General features: G+C 33.7%; 1 protein-coding gene across 7 annotated transcripts in view; it reads left to right on the forward strand.

Annotated features, from left to right (window-relative positions):
- LOC149780857 (maestro heat-like repeat-containing protein family member 1) overlaps nucleotides 1–15,217 on the forward strand; it is a 172,993-nt gene that overhangs the window by 147,682 nt on the left and 10,094 nt on the right. For all 7 annotated transcript variants that reach the window (XM_089937944.1, XM_089937947.1, XM_089937945.1 and 4 more), the window contains 3 exons: nucleotides 2,769–2,957; nucleotides 6,419–6,574; nucleotides 9,118–9,252. In XM_089937944.1, the coding sequence (XP_089794070.1) occupies nucleotides 2,769–2,957; nucleotides 6,419–6,574; nucleotides 9,118–9,252 (480 nt within the window). The remainder of the gene's footprint in view (nucleotides 1–2,768; nucleotides 2,958–6,418; nucleotides 6,575–9,117; nucleotides 9,253–15,217) is intronic.

Genomic DNA, 15,217 nt, shown 5'->3' on the forward strand with positions numbered 1-15,217 from the left:
TGTTTAATGATATATAGTTTGGTGTATGTTTAATGATTGTATAGCTTGGTATATGTTTTAGTTATTATATAGTTTGGTATATGTTTAATGATTATATAGTTTGGTATATGTTTAATGATTATATAGCTTGGTATATATTTTAGTTATTATATAATTTGGTATATGTATGATGATTATATAGCTTGGTGTATGTTTAATATATAGATTGGTGTATGTTTAATGATCATATAGATTGGTGTATGTTTAATGATTATATAGTTTGGTATATGTTTAATGAGTATATAGTTTGGTATATGTTTAATGATTATATAGTTTGGTATGTGTTTAATGATTATATAGCTTGGTGTATGTTTAATGACTATATAGATTGGTGTATGTTTAATGATTATATAGTTTGGTGTATGTTTAATGATTATATAGTTTGGTGTATGTTTAATGATTATATAGTTTGGTGTATGTTTAATGATCATATAGTTTGGTATATGTTTAATGATTATATAGTTTGGTATATGTTTAATGACTATATAGCTTGGTGTATGTTTAATGATTATATAGTTTGGTGTATGTTTAATGATCATATAGTTTGGTATATGTTTAATGATTATATAGTTTGGTATATGTTTAATGACTATATAGCTTGGTGTATGTTTAATGATTATATAGTTTGGTGTATGTTTAATGATCATATAGTTTGGTATATGTTTAATGATTATATAGTTTGGTATATGTTTAATGACTATATAGCTTGGTGTATGTTTAATGATTATATAGTTTGGTGTATGTTTAATGATCATATAGTTTGGTATATGTTTAATGATTATATAGTTTGGTATATGTTTAATGACTATATAGCTTGGTGTATGTTTAATGATTATATAGTTTGGTGTATGTTTAATGATCATATAGTTTGGTGTATGTTTAATGATTATATAGTTTGGTATATGTTTAATGACTATATAGCTTGGTGTATGTTTAATGACTATATAGCTTGGTGTATGTTTAATGATTATATAGTTTGGTGTATGTTTAATGATCATATAGTTTGGTATATGTTTAATGATTATATAGTTTGGTATATGTTTAATGACTATATAGCTTGGTGTATGTTTAATGATTATATAGTTTGGTGTATGTTTAATGATCATATAGTTTGGTATATGTTTAATGATCATATAGTTTGGTATATGTTTAATGATTATATAGTTTGGTATATGTTTAATGACTATATAGCTTGGTGTATGTTTAATGATTATATAGTTTGGTGTATGTTTAATGATCATATAGTTTGGTATATGTTTAATGATTATATAGTTTGGTATATGTTTAATGATTATATAGTTTGGTGTATGTTTAATGATCATATAGTTTGGTATATGTTTAATGATTATATAGTTTGGTATATGTTTAATGATTATATAGTTTGGTATATGTTTAATGACTATATAGCTTGGTGTATGTTTAATGACTATATAGATTGGTGTATGTTTAATGATTATATAGTTTGGTATATGTTTAATGAGTATATAGTTTGGTATATGTTTAATGATTATATAGTTTGGTATATGTTTAATGACTATATAGCTTGGTGTATGTTTAATAACTATATAGATTGGTGTATGTTTAATGATTATATAGTTTGGTGTATGTTTAATGATCATATAGTTTGGTATATGTTTAATGATTATATAGTTCGGTATATGTTTAATGATTATATAGTTTGGTATATGTTTAATGATTATATAGTTTGGCATATGTTTAATGATTATATAGTTTGGTATATGTTTTAGTGGAATATTATAGGGATTTTTGAATACATATTTTTTTACTTTGTAACTATTTAAGTATATTCAGGGAATTGCTAAACATTAAAATTCCAATTTTATATATTCAAATTAAGCAATATGATAAGAATGCCTAACATGGCTTACTAGGACATAAACCATGTGTACTTTTAACATACCTCAGTATATGGTTATCCCAATCAAACACTGCTATTATGACATTCTGGGTTTTTTAACATACCTCAGTATAAGGTTACCTCACTGAAACATCTGTATACTGTATTATGCCACAGATTGGCTTTTAATATACCTCGGTATAAGGTTACTCCACTCAAACATTGCTATACCTTATTCTAACTGTCTGGCTTTTAACATACCTCAGTATAAGGTTACCCACTCAAACGTCTTTATACCTTATTATGCCACAGGTTGGCTTTTAACATACCTCATTATATGGTTACCACATATAAACATCTTTATACTGTTATAGCGTCAGTGAACAGCATTGTAATGAGAAAGAACTGTAGATAAAGTTTGCTTACTTTGTTGACTACAAGTCATCTGGAGGAATTTGGAAATTTTAAGCTTGTTTCCAATACTTTGAAGTTGTCTGTTGATTGTTTTTTAATGGCACATTATGCCATATATTGTTTAGGAAGGGAGTTATCTGCCTTTGCCAAGAACACGCCAAGGCATCCTACCCAGGCGGGCCTGGACTGGTCTCAAACCCTTGACAATTGGGACTATTGTTTACCTTTATCTTTCACTACCTTGTGTAGAATTGCAACATCTTTATCATTTATATTTCATCTGGTAGGTCATTATATTGTCATTTATTTTTAAGTTATCTTCCTTAATTATTTTGCAATTTATTATGGTATATTAATTTTACATTTTTATAACTTTTAATAAGCACCAGGTAGCCACTATTGTGCTGAATTTTCATTAAAACCTAATACATACATATATATCCTACTTGCTTTTCAGGTTCAGAAGTACTCGACAACTGTGCTGTCAGCTATGATGGCAGGAATGGATGACAAGGAGGACCCAGAAGATGACATTACCATTGAGGCCATGAGTGGGTTGTCACGGATTCTTACCGAGATTGATGAGAGCCATATCAGAGCGATTTTAATCAATGTAGCTTTAAGGATTCGGCCATGTTTTGAAAAGGTACAAAGAAATGTGTTAGTTATGGTAGGTTATTATATTAGTAAGACTAATTTGTGGTAATAGATGAAAAATGGGGCAATACAGTCTAGCTGTCTAATATGACAGGAAAATAAAAGAAACCTTTTTAAGATATTTTTATTATTTTAATGTTATACAAAAAAGGTTGGTCAAGATATCTGTTTTCACTACATTGTTAATTGATATAATCCCCTGATGTAACTCTTGCAGAGCATACATACAATTACTTACATAGCTGAAATTGTTTGAAAAGTAGAAACAATTTTTCTCTCATTCCTATTTGTGTTAGATATAGTTTGCCCACGTGAGAAAGTCATATGGGATCTGCCTATCCCACTCGAATGCACTTACTGACACTGTAGCTTGTATCATTAATCTTACAATGTCATAAAAGTCTGCAATGTTTCTTACAATTTTAGTATTCAACAAACCAATTTTACTTGCCTATAAACAATAAATGCTTGTTTCTAAAGAAAATGTAAACTAAACCCTATGAGCTTTTTCAATTGATGTAAAAACTTTATAAAATACCCTTTGCAGTAAAACCTGCCTTGAAAGCCACTGCAATGAGAGACCACCTATCTTGAGAGACCAGGTTTTTAGATCACATATTTGTAGATATCGTGTTATGACCTGTCATGAGAGACAACTTGTCTTGAGAGACCAGGTTCTCAGATTAGATTTGTTGATATTGTGTTATGACCTGTCATGAGAAACCACTTGTCTTGAGAGACCAGGTTCTCAGATCACTGATTTGTTGATATCGTGTTATGACCTGTCATGAGAGACCACTTGTCTTGAGAGACCAGGTTTTCAGATCATATTTGTTGATATCATCTTATGACCTGTCAGGAGAGACCACTTATCTTTAGAGACCAGGTTCTTGGATCACAGATTTGTAGATATCGTGTTATTACCTGTCATGAAAGACCACTTGTCTTGAGAGACCAGGTTCTCAGATCACATATTTGTTGATATTGTGTAATGGCCTGTCATGAGAGACCAGGTTCTCAGATCACAGATTTATTGATATCATGTTATGACCTGTCGTGAGAGACCAGGTTCTCTGACCACAGATTTGTTGATATCATGTTTTAACCTGTCATGAGAGACCACTTGTCTTGAGAGACCATACTTTTTATTATGGTGCAGAAGATGCATCATAATTCTGTTCATGGATGGAACACGTTTCTTTTGCAGCTTATTGAAATTTGGTGTTATGTATAGTGTCTGTCCCAGCATATTTTTCTAAGAAGTTACTTGGTACAAATTCCCACCTGTGCTTACATACATTATTCATATGTATTTGTATGCATCTCCTCTACTCAGTTTGATTCATGTACTTAAATCCCTGGTGCATATACATGCATTCAGATAGGTAACCCATGTAACTGGTACAGTAATTGTTATGAATCAAATACCAAGAACTAACATTAACTTTAAAAACTTGACGTACTCCTCACTAACTGAAGAGTAAACTTGTTCCAAATAGTGTAAGCACTTAGCACATCGATAATTATTTTGACTATTTGTAGAAGTAATTTTTTTAAAATCACAAATATGTGTGGAATTAGCATGCTTCTATTGTCCAGAGGCATAAAAGAAACTGAATAGGTAACAACAGGCTTTATATTAGGGAGGAACCATTTCCACTTGTTATGGCGGCCACCATGATGATATATCTATTTTCTTCTCATGCCATTCATTTTAAGGACCAATTTTATACACATGTTAATCCTGAATATTTTTGAAATAAACTCCATAACTGAGGACGGTTGTGAAAGTGAAATTTGATCTTGCTTTTGGAGGCATGTTTGTGCAAATAGTATGTTGTTGGAACTGAGACAACTAATGAATGACTGAGAAAAATTATGTACATGTAGTTTTGTTTCCAGATACATGCTTTAATTCAGAGTGTGCAAATTTATCTGTAGTTCACTTTAACTACAGTGAAGCTTAACTATAAAGGTCACTCATGAGTTTTGTAGAAATCATTCTCTTTATATGAAGTGATCTTTATTTACAAGTATCACTCAGGTAGAACTCATCCTCGTTATATGAAGTGATCCATATTTACAAGTATCACTCAGATAGAAATCATCCTTTTTATATGAAGTGATTTTTATTTACAAGTATCACTCAGGTAGAAATCATCCTCTTTATATGAAGTGATCCTTATTTACAAGTATCACTCAGGTAGATCTCATCCTCATTATATGAAGTGATCCATATTTACAAGTATCACTCAGGTAGAAGTCATCCTCTTTATATGAAGTGATTTTTATTTACAAGTATCACTCAGGTAGAAATCATCCTCTTTATATGAAGTGATCCATATTTACAAGTATCACTCAGGTAGAAATCATCCTCTTTATATGAAGTGATCCATATTTACAAGTATCACTCAGGTAGAAATCATCCTCTTTATATGAAGTGATTTTTATTTACAAGTATCACTCGGGTAGAAATGTCCTCTTTATTTGAAGTGATCCATATTTACAAGTATCACTCAGGTAGAAATCATCCTCTTTATATGATGTGATTTATATTTACAAGTATCACTCAGGTAGAACTCATCCTCTTTATATGAAGTGATCCATATTTACAAGTATCACTCAGGCAGAAATCATCCTCTTTATATGAAGTGATTTTTATTTACAAGTATCACTCAGGTAGAAATGTCCTCTTTATATGAAGTGATTTTTATTTAACAAGTATCACTCAGGTAGAAATCATCTTCTTTATATGAAGTGATTTTTATTTACAAGTATCAGTCAGGTAGAACTCATCCTCTTTATATGAAGTGATCCATATTTACAAGTATCACTCAGGTAGAACTCATCCTCTTTATATGAAGTGATCCATATTTACAAGTATCACTCAGGTAGAAATCATACTCTTTATAGGAAGTGAACCATATTTACAAGTATCACTCAGGTAGAAATCATCCTCTTTATATGAAGTGATTTTTATTTACAAGTATCACTCAGGTAGAAATGTCCTCTTTATATGAAGTAATTTTTATTTACAAATATGACTCAGAGAGATGAATCTGCAGTAAGAAATGCAATGGTCAAGTTCATCTTACAAGTTTTTATTGAGGAAATAATGAATCTCAGCTAATTACAGAGAACTTTGTCTTTGCTGTAAAGTAGTTACCTAATGGATGTATGATGTGTCTCACGTCTTCCATCTGTAATAATAAATAAGTTCTGATTTATTTCTTGTTTTCAGTAAAATAATAGAACCTGTTTTTCCAGAAATGTGATCATATCATCGTGTGTTTACAAAATTTTACATAAATACATTGCAGATTAATCTCAGTCAGCCTTTAAATACGAACTAAAAGGGGTCTTTTTGTATATGACCTTTACATATAGGTGACTGCTAAACATAGGTGAAAGTTATAACAAGTTTGACCCTTAATTATTTTCACCTACCAGGAGAAAACAGCAGTACGTTCCCAGGCCATCACTTTGTTTGGAAATTTGGCCAGATTTGGTGATGGGCCTTCTAAAGAACCCTTCCTGGAACAAATCCACAGCAATTTCATTAGTCTTCTCCTACATTTGAATGATCCAGAAGAGGATGTTATCAAGGTAATGTGTTCCAATTAAAAATAGACTGATTCTCACATCTTTATATGTGTGATTGTTTTCCATTGTAGAATACCACTGAGTGCAGGATAGCTCTCTTCTACTTTACATCTGACCTTTATCTGGACTCTTGGACTATTTTGACCTTCTACTGTACACATAGTAGCACAGATTTCTCAATTTCCATCATCACTTCTACATTCTTTCACAATAATATAAAGAATAATTATTACATATTTAAGCACTAGAATGGGCAGCAGTTGAAATTAAGTCTCCCACAAGCATGCCATTTTGCTCTGATTGATGCAGTTACATGATGACCTTCTTGAGTCAAATTTCAGATGTGAAAAACCATTGTTTAAATTGTTATTTATTTTTGTATTCATATTCTCATTATCATTTCTGAAGGGTAAACCGATTCTTGATCAAAGTTGAATCGGGAACTATTTCATAATTTTGTTTGTCTGTTAATCTTATTGATAAGAGTGAATTTTATTCTTTGACCTGTTCACATTTGTATCATTGTGTAAGATATCTGCAGTATATAATTCTAATGCTGTGTATTGTGATTACTATAACTGTCTCAAACATTGTTTTTTTCAAATGTACTTAAAAGTCATTTAAAGTTAGCAAAATATTCTTCACTGTATAATCTGACTTTTTAACCTCAGTCTTAAGATAAGGAAATTTTCATTTTGTGTTTTGCTATTTGAAAGTTACATAAGTATTCTCAATATGCCATTTTGATTTTGACCCACATGTTTTTGCGAGTCACAGTAGTTGAATTGGTAGAACATTGGACTCGTAATGCTGCACCAGAGTATCTTCAGGACTTACTCGGGCCTTTTTCAGCAAATACCAGTTGAGATCAATATCACATGGAAACCTTCTAATACCAAAACCAAAAACAGAGCAATTTAAAAAGAGTTTTCAATACTCTGGTACAGTTCTGTTGAATAAGCTTCCACTACATGTAAAATCTGCTGAAAATATTGGAGTATTTAAGAAAAGATATCATGAGCATGTATGTGTTTCTAATAGATAATGGAATTTAGTATTTTAATACTAAACATTTAAAATAAACACTAATTACTGCTATCTTCATATAATGTGCATTGTTATACTCTCCTTAAGAGGGCCTCAAGGGAGAATAGTCCTTGACTAATGAGTCACCCTCTATAAATAAAGCATTATTATTATTATTATTATTATTATAACCCAATTGTTGCAGGTTCAGTACCTCTCCCAGACCAGCCAGGGTTGACTGCCACATTGTCTTTGGAAAGGCACATTTTGGAAATTAATTGTTCCTTCCATTTTAGTATTCACCTGTATAATCTTTCTGGGATTAGAATAATACCATTCTGCAAAGTGATTGGAGTATAAAATGGTTATCTTAGATTCTGGTACAAAAATGGTGGCCAGTTCAAAGAGTAACTTCCATTTGCAGGTTTTGTTCTTATAGCTGGCGTGACCAAGGACACCATAGTATGCTTATTGCAACTAGTACACTCCCTTGCTTATCGACTCATCCAACACGGATGTGATCCATCATCATTGCCTTTTCATAAACTTTAGAAACCAATCCAAGAATTTCCATGTTATTATTTTTCAAGTAGATTGTATAGCTGATCTTATTTACTTATATTTTGCTTATGACTAAATATGCAACTTAAAAAGATAATTATCACAGTAAAAATACTGGTATTAAATTTTTTAGTAATCAGCTTTTAATTTACTCTTATGAGATTTTAATAGACTTATGAAATAAGAGGAACCAGTCTTGATCAAAACATTTACGAGTAACCATTGCACTGAATACGTAGAAAAAGGAAAACATAATCTTTGCTCATTCAGTTAAATTTTGGCTTAGCAAAGTCACACTAGGGAATAAAAATAACCAATTTTATGTAATACTTGTAAATTTTAAACTGTTTTTCTATGGTTGTCACAGTTCTAATACACTTTTGATGAATGGAATCAATAAAGTAACCTCACAAGTGTTGGACTACACACTATTTTGGACTAAAGTCAAATTCACGTTTGTAAATTATGTTTGTACTGGTATATCTCTTAATGCTACAGGATAGTCTTGTAATAGAAGACTAAGGCCAGCAAGGCTTTAAAAATTGTAATAGAATTTAATTGTTTACAGCACTAGACCGCTTGGGTGATGTAGGGGTTTGAGCGTCTGCCTTGGATGCGGGAAGTCATGGGTTCGAACCCTGGCCAAGTCATACCAAAGACTTTTAAAAATGGTACTAACAGCTGCCTCACTTGGTGCTCAGCATTAAGAGGATGGTGTTATGACTGGTCAGCCTAGTGTCAGGATAATGTGACTGGGTGGGACATTATGCTACATGTCTGCATGATGCCCCAGTGCTAGACATCACTATAAAATGCCACACTGTAGACACTGTAGCGATATGACTGAATTATTGTTAAAGCTACATTAAAAATCTAAATCACACACACACACACATTTACAACACTAACTTTCATATATTTGCACTTGTGTATCGTATGTTTCATTTACCATTTTTCAGGCTTGCAAATATTCTTTAAGATTACTGGGACCACTCTTGGGTTCAGAAGCTATCAACAACAAGTTTCAGCGCCATCTTTTGGACGATGCCAAACTTCATTATGGAGAGTTCATGAATGATCTCTCTAAACTTATTGTAAGTTCTGAAATGGCAGCTAAATCAGTTTGTAGACACTTTAATATGTTGTATTGGTTTTTATTCAGCTTTCTCTGCCAATAGTTATTTTATCTATGTTATTTAATTGGATCAGTTATGATTCGACTTTCATGAAACAAGTAATTTCCACATAAAAATTTTTGCTAAGAAAATCAAGTGTTATTGATCTATTTAACTATTTTTGTTCCTATTCTGAATTAGATAGTTTCATGTTGCTTCATTTGTTTTCAGAAAATGGTTACATATAAAACAAAAATCAAACAAAACCCACATTTTGCTGTGAAGCTTGGTTATTATTCAGAGATATAGTTATTCACAAATATTTAAGCTTTGTTGACTTGTGTGAGAGCTATTGACCTCTTTGATGTCCATCTGGAAGTAGTTTGTTACAGAATTTCATAAATGCAACAACTCCTGCAATTTTAGTGGATTTCTGTGAAACTTAGTACTTATTATGGTCACCATGCAGATAAATTGTTCCAGTATGTACCTTTTTTTGATTATCAACTCACCTCCATCATGGCTTAGGGGTAGGTTGGAGGATAGGTGAGGGAAAATTTTATGAGGGGTATTTGACAAATTTCAAAATATTGGTGCACTGTGCAACAGAGTTCTTTATTAGTGAACATTATGCAAGTTCATCCATTCAGAGTACTCCCCGTGCACCTATACATACTTGATCAGGTTGATTATCCAATTAGTACATGCCATTTTGAATTTACTTTTTGGTATGTTGTTCGTGCACTGAAAAATTGCACTTTAACCACATGGCAGCTTTCAAATTGTCTTCCCCTGAGTGGCTCTTTGATAACTGGATTAATCCAAAAATCGCTTGTAGCTAGATCAGAATTGTATGCTGTGCTTTTTCAGGAATGCTGTCATGACAGCAGATCTGTGTTATGATGCATGAAGTAGATGAATACCTCAACTACAGAAAGTTGTTTGCTAGTGTTACACTACCTTTGGCAAGAATTTGATGTCAGGCCTTTTGCATATAAAACTCCCATAAATATGATATGAAACAAGATGGCCGCTATCGCTTAACTGGCTTGAAGCAGCTGTTCCGTTTTTTAGTGCCATTTTCATTTTATTTGTGCTTGTTACCTGTTTTGATCTTCGTTATTGTGTTCATTATTTATTGGCTGTTAAATTTGTATGTGTTTCTTCATCTCCTTGTTTTGGAAACAAGAACAATTAGACTTTTTCTCAGCTGTCTTGCTCCACTGTTTTTGAACAAACCGCCATCACGTGATACTCGCCAGTCAACCGTTTATGCTATGATAGACCCTCATTAATTGCTTTAAATGATCACACCTAGACTCTCCACTCTACATTGTGCTCTCGACTAAACGAACTGGGACTACATTCATCATTACCTAAATGTAAACAGAAGCGAAAAAAGAAATATTGTTTCAAAGCTGGCCGGCGTAGAACAGGAAGAAGAATCCCAGTTACCTCCCTTATTTTGGCTCAACAATTTTAAAAAATTTTGACCATTAATTTAGATAACCTAATTCAAATCCCTATTAATTCATCAACCTTTGTGTCAACTATCCAAGAAATACCTCTATGCATTGCATTATTCAATGCCCAGTCAGTAGGACCACCAGAAAAGCGTGCAGAAATTGTTAATTTTATCAGTGACCAAAATGTTGACATATTTTTCCTGACAGAAACATGGCTAAAAACATCAGGCGATGAACCCAAGTGTGCAGATCTAACACCCACTGGTTACTCCATCAAGTCGTTCCCCCGTAATTCTCGCGGAGGTGGAATTGCTATCATCTCAAAGAACTCCATGATAAAATGTCTTAACTACACCACAGCATTCAATTTCGACCACACATCGTTTGAACTAGTCCAAACTACACTCACACTGGAGAAAAGGTCAGTCCATTTTTTCTGCCTATACCGCCCTCCTCCTAGTAGAAAAAACAAGCTGGCTGACTCTCTCTTTTTGGAGCAGTTTCCAAATCACCTGGACTATGGAAATTCGATAGGTGACAACCTGATTATTCTTGGAGATTTCAACTTTCACTTGGACTGTCCCGGAAACTCAAATACATCAAAACTCATAGATTCTATTAATGTTTTCAACCTCAAACAGTCAGTTAACCTACCCACCCATAAACATGGCCACATTTTAGACTGGATTCTTCATAGACCTGATGAAAACATTCTACGGTCCCCCCTGGTATCCCATGACTTTGCATCAGATCACTTCTGCATTATATGCCATCTCAACATATCAGTCCCTAACCCTCCACCTTTATCTGCTACATAGAGAAACCTCTGTATGATAAATAGAACCAAACTAATGCACGACATCCAAGCTAACCTAACAACTTGCTTATTTCCTACCGCAGAACAACTCAATAACTGTCTGCGTTCATTGCTTGACAAATATGCCCCAGCTACCAAGTACAGAGTATCAATTCAGAAGTGTTCTTCATGGTATAGCAGTGTTAAGGACCAGCTTTGCACTGCTAAATGAGACCGCTGTAAAGCTGAGAGGCTCTGGCTTTCCACCAGACTCACTATTCATAAGCAAATCTATGAAGTTGCTAAGAAGAATGTAACAAATATAGTCCATGCAGCGAAATCAGCCCACTACACTACTAAGATCATGGAAAGTTCCAGCTGCAAAGAGCTCTTCGAGATTACTAACAAGCTAATGTCAAGGAACTAATCAACACCACTTCCAACTACCTTCTCTCCAGTCGTCCTTCCAGACACGTTTGCAAATTTCTTCCATGACAAAGTACAAACCATTCGAGATAAGCTTGACACCACAATTTCAATTGACTCAGCGTCACCATACAGTTGGGATACAGAATTTGAGCAGCAACCATTAGCAGCATTTGAACCTGTCTCTATGGATTTTGTACGTACAATCATGATTAAGAGTGCACCAAAGTCGTGTAAACTTGATCCAATTCCAACATCACTGCTGCTTGAGTGCTTAGATCCAGTATTGCCTTCACTAACTGATGTTATTAATACCTCTCTCTCATCCGGGGAATTCCCATCATTTTTCAACACTGCCATTGTAAAGCCTCTGCTGAAGAAACCAACACTAGACCATAACGATTTAAAGAACTACCGCCCAGTTTCTAATCTCCCATTCATATCAAAAATTTTAGAAAATATTGTTCTATCCCAGCTTGTATCTCATCTAAATTCGAACAGTCTTTTTAGCAATGTACAATCTGCATATTGCCCTTGCCACAGTACTGAAACTACTCTTCTAAAAGTAGTTAATGACATCCTCTCTGCGTTGGATAGCAGAAAGATTACAGTCCTCACCCTCCTTGATTTGTCTGCAGCATTTGACACAATAGACCATGATATATTACTTCACCATCTCCAGCATGTATTTGGCATTCATGATACAGCCTTACTGTGGTTCAAGTCCTACTTGGTCAACAGGACACAAATTGTATCTGCAAATGGAATACACTCCAGCCCAGTTGATCTATGTTGTGGTGTTCCAAAGGGGTCTGTTCTTGGACCTGTTCTCTTCATTCTGTACACTCAGCCGCTCTCAAGTGTCATAGATCATAATCCAGTGTCTCGCCAGTTGTACGCTGATGACACCCAAATATACAAATCTAGCCACCCAACTAAAGTTGATGCTACCATCCAAGGTGTAGAGAGATGCATTTCTGATGTGAAATCATGGATGACATGGAACAAGCTGCAGATGAGTGATGATAAAACTGAGGCCATTCTGATCACAACACAAAGACTTTCTCATTCACATCCTTTACCTCAAACAATAAATATCAGCAACGCCAACATTAAACTCACACAATCAGTACGAAACCTAGGTGTTATTCTGGACAGTACTCTCACATTGCACCAACATGTCATGAACATATGCAAGGCTGCATATCTTGAGCTGAGACGCATCAGCTCAATTTGCAAATATCTTTCAGTTGATGCCACTAAAACACTTGTGTGTTCATTAGTACTTTCAATACTGGACTATTGTAACTCACTTCTGTCTGGTTCATCTCAATATCTACTCCAGAAACTTCAAAACACAACTGCTTGGTTCATACTTCGAGTACCACGATCAGAGCACACCTCCCTGCTGCTCTGTACCCTAGACTGGCTATCCATTCGATCCAGAATCAAACACAAAATTTGTTCTTTGTGCTACGTTTGACTGTCAGACTCTAGTCCAACATACCTATTCGATCTCACCCATGTGTACACACCAGCAAGATACTTACACTCCTCTTCTGACAATCGTATACTCATTATTCCCACTATGAAAACAAAGTCATATGGACAGCGTTCTTTTGCATACCAAGGCCCAGCAATGTGGAATGAATTGCCCACTGAACTTAGACACAAAGACACAGTGATCACATTCAAGAGGGCTCTCAAAACTCACTAATAATGTTTCCTACCTGAAATATTCTCAGCATGTTTTTTATTTTGTAATGTTTTTCTAATTTCATCGATTTATTTTTGTTCATGCGCATTTTCTCCAATACAAACTTTATTTTGAGTCCGGTTCCAAAGGTAGATCTATTTAATCATCTGTGACAATCTCTTGCAAATGTCTGGTAACTCAAGTCTGTTTTTTATCAGCTATCAACAGATGTGGAACCAATCTTGCACAAACCTTTCTGAGCTTCAAATGATTCTTCAGTGTATTAAAAACAGAAAACAAATGAATGCCCATGATAACAGCAATATCTTCCATTTTGTATTAAACACGATCATCAGTTGCTCTATCACAATTTCTGCAAACTAAATGCAGACAGAGGTCTTCCAGAACATGAGTCATCTTCCATGGATTCACAATCATCTTTAAATGATCAAACCAACTTAAAATGTTAGAATAGAGAATTACATCCATTAACTTCATCAAAGTCAACCTTGATATCAGTTGGAGAGTAATCTAAAATCACCCAGATTTTACTGTATTCTTTTCACTCAGTAGCGTTTCCTTCTCCAATATTTTTACATTACTGTCATTTACCTATGTCACATCACATGCAGGTGTCCGGTATGGAGCATTTGCAGATGTAGATCATTTTATAGACTTTGTCTCTCAGTTGGCATTACATTTTAATGACAGCTTCAAAGAAACAAAAAAGTTTTCAAATTGTGTACTATTCCTCTACTTCTGCCTTTTATTATTTTATAAAATATTTTTTATTATTATTCTTTTAATGTTTTTATTATCTTGTCTTTATTTCCCAGACTTTTGGCAAAAAACATAATCTGTGCATATTTAATATAACTCCAGCACTTTTTAGCTCATTAACCCCTGGCGTCACGTTTACACGTCAGGAGGTAGTAGCCTACTGCCAAGCTCTGTAGCTTCAAGGTCATGTATGATACACTAAAGTGGGTGGTATTATAGAGAGGTAGAGAGATGTAGCTCTACAATGATACCAAATAATCTGCATGTTCTAGTTGCACTACAAAATACAGAGGGAAAAACCAATTTTTTTTGGACCCGATTATTTTCCAACTGAAATTTTAGAATTTTTGGCCTTAGATCTAAGGCAACTGGTCTGAGTAGCACACAGAAAGATGAACCTTTGCAAAAAGTAGGATAAGATGGGCATTTGGAATAAAGAGTGGCCTTGATATAAAAATGATGGATTCGTTAAGAAAAGAAACAATAAAAACACCTGAACTCCAACTTTTACCCTTCGGCTCATGTGTGAGCAAAATAGGCAATGAAAAATGATGTTTCTAATACAACTAGGCATTAGGTTAACGGGAAATCCTATTCACATTTTTGGCAAAAACAACAAAAACCTTTATGGGTTAATGAGTTAATGGGTTCATTTTGATGACATCACCAAATTGGAATATTCCTTGCATGTTTAATCCCTTGTGCATTGACATTGCACATAAATTTAAATTTAGCCATTCCTTGACAATTTGTAAAAAGTTTCCAAAATCCTTGTTAACT

Source organism: Sinohyriopsis cumingii, chromosome 16 (genome assembly GCF_028554795.1).
Source record: "Sinohyriopsis cumingii isolate HCF-2022 chromosome 16, ASM2855479v2, whole genome shotgun sequence".
Classification (NCBI taxonomy): domain Eukaryota; kingdom Metazoa; phylum Mollusca; class Bivalvia; order Unionida; family Unionidae; genus Sinohyriopsis; species Sinohyriopsis cumingii.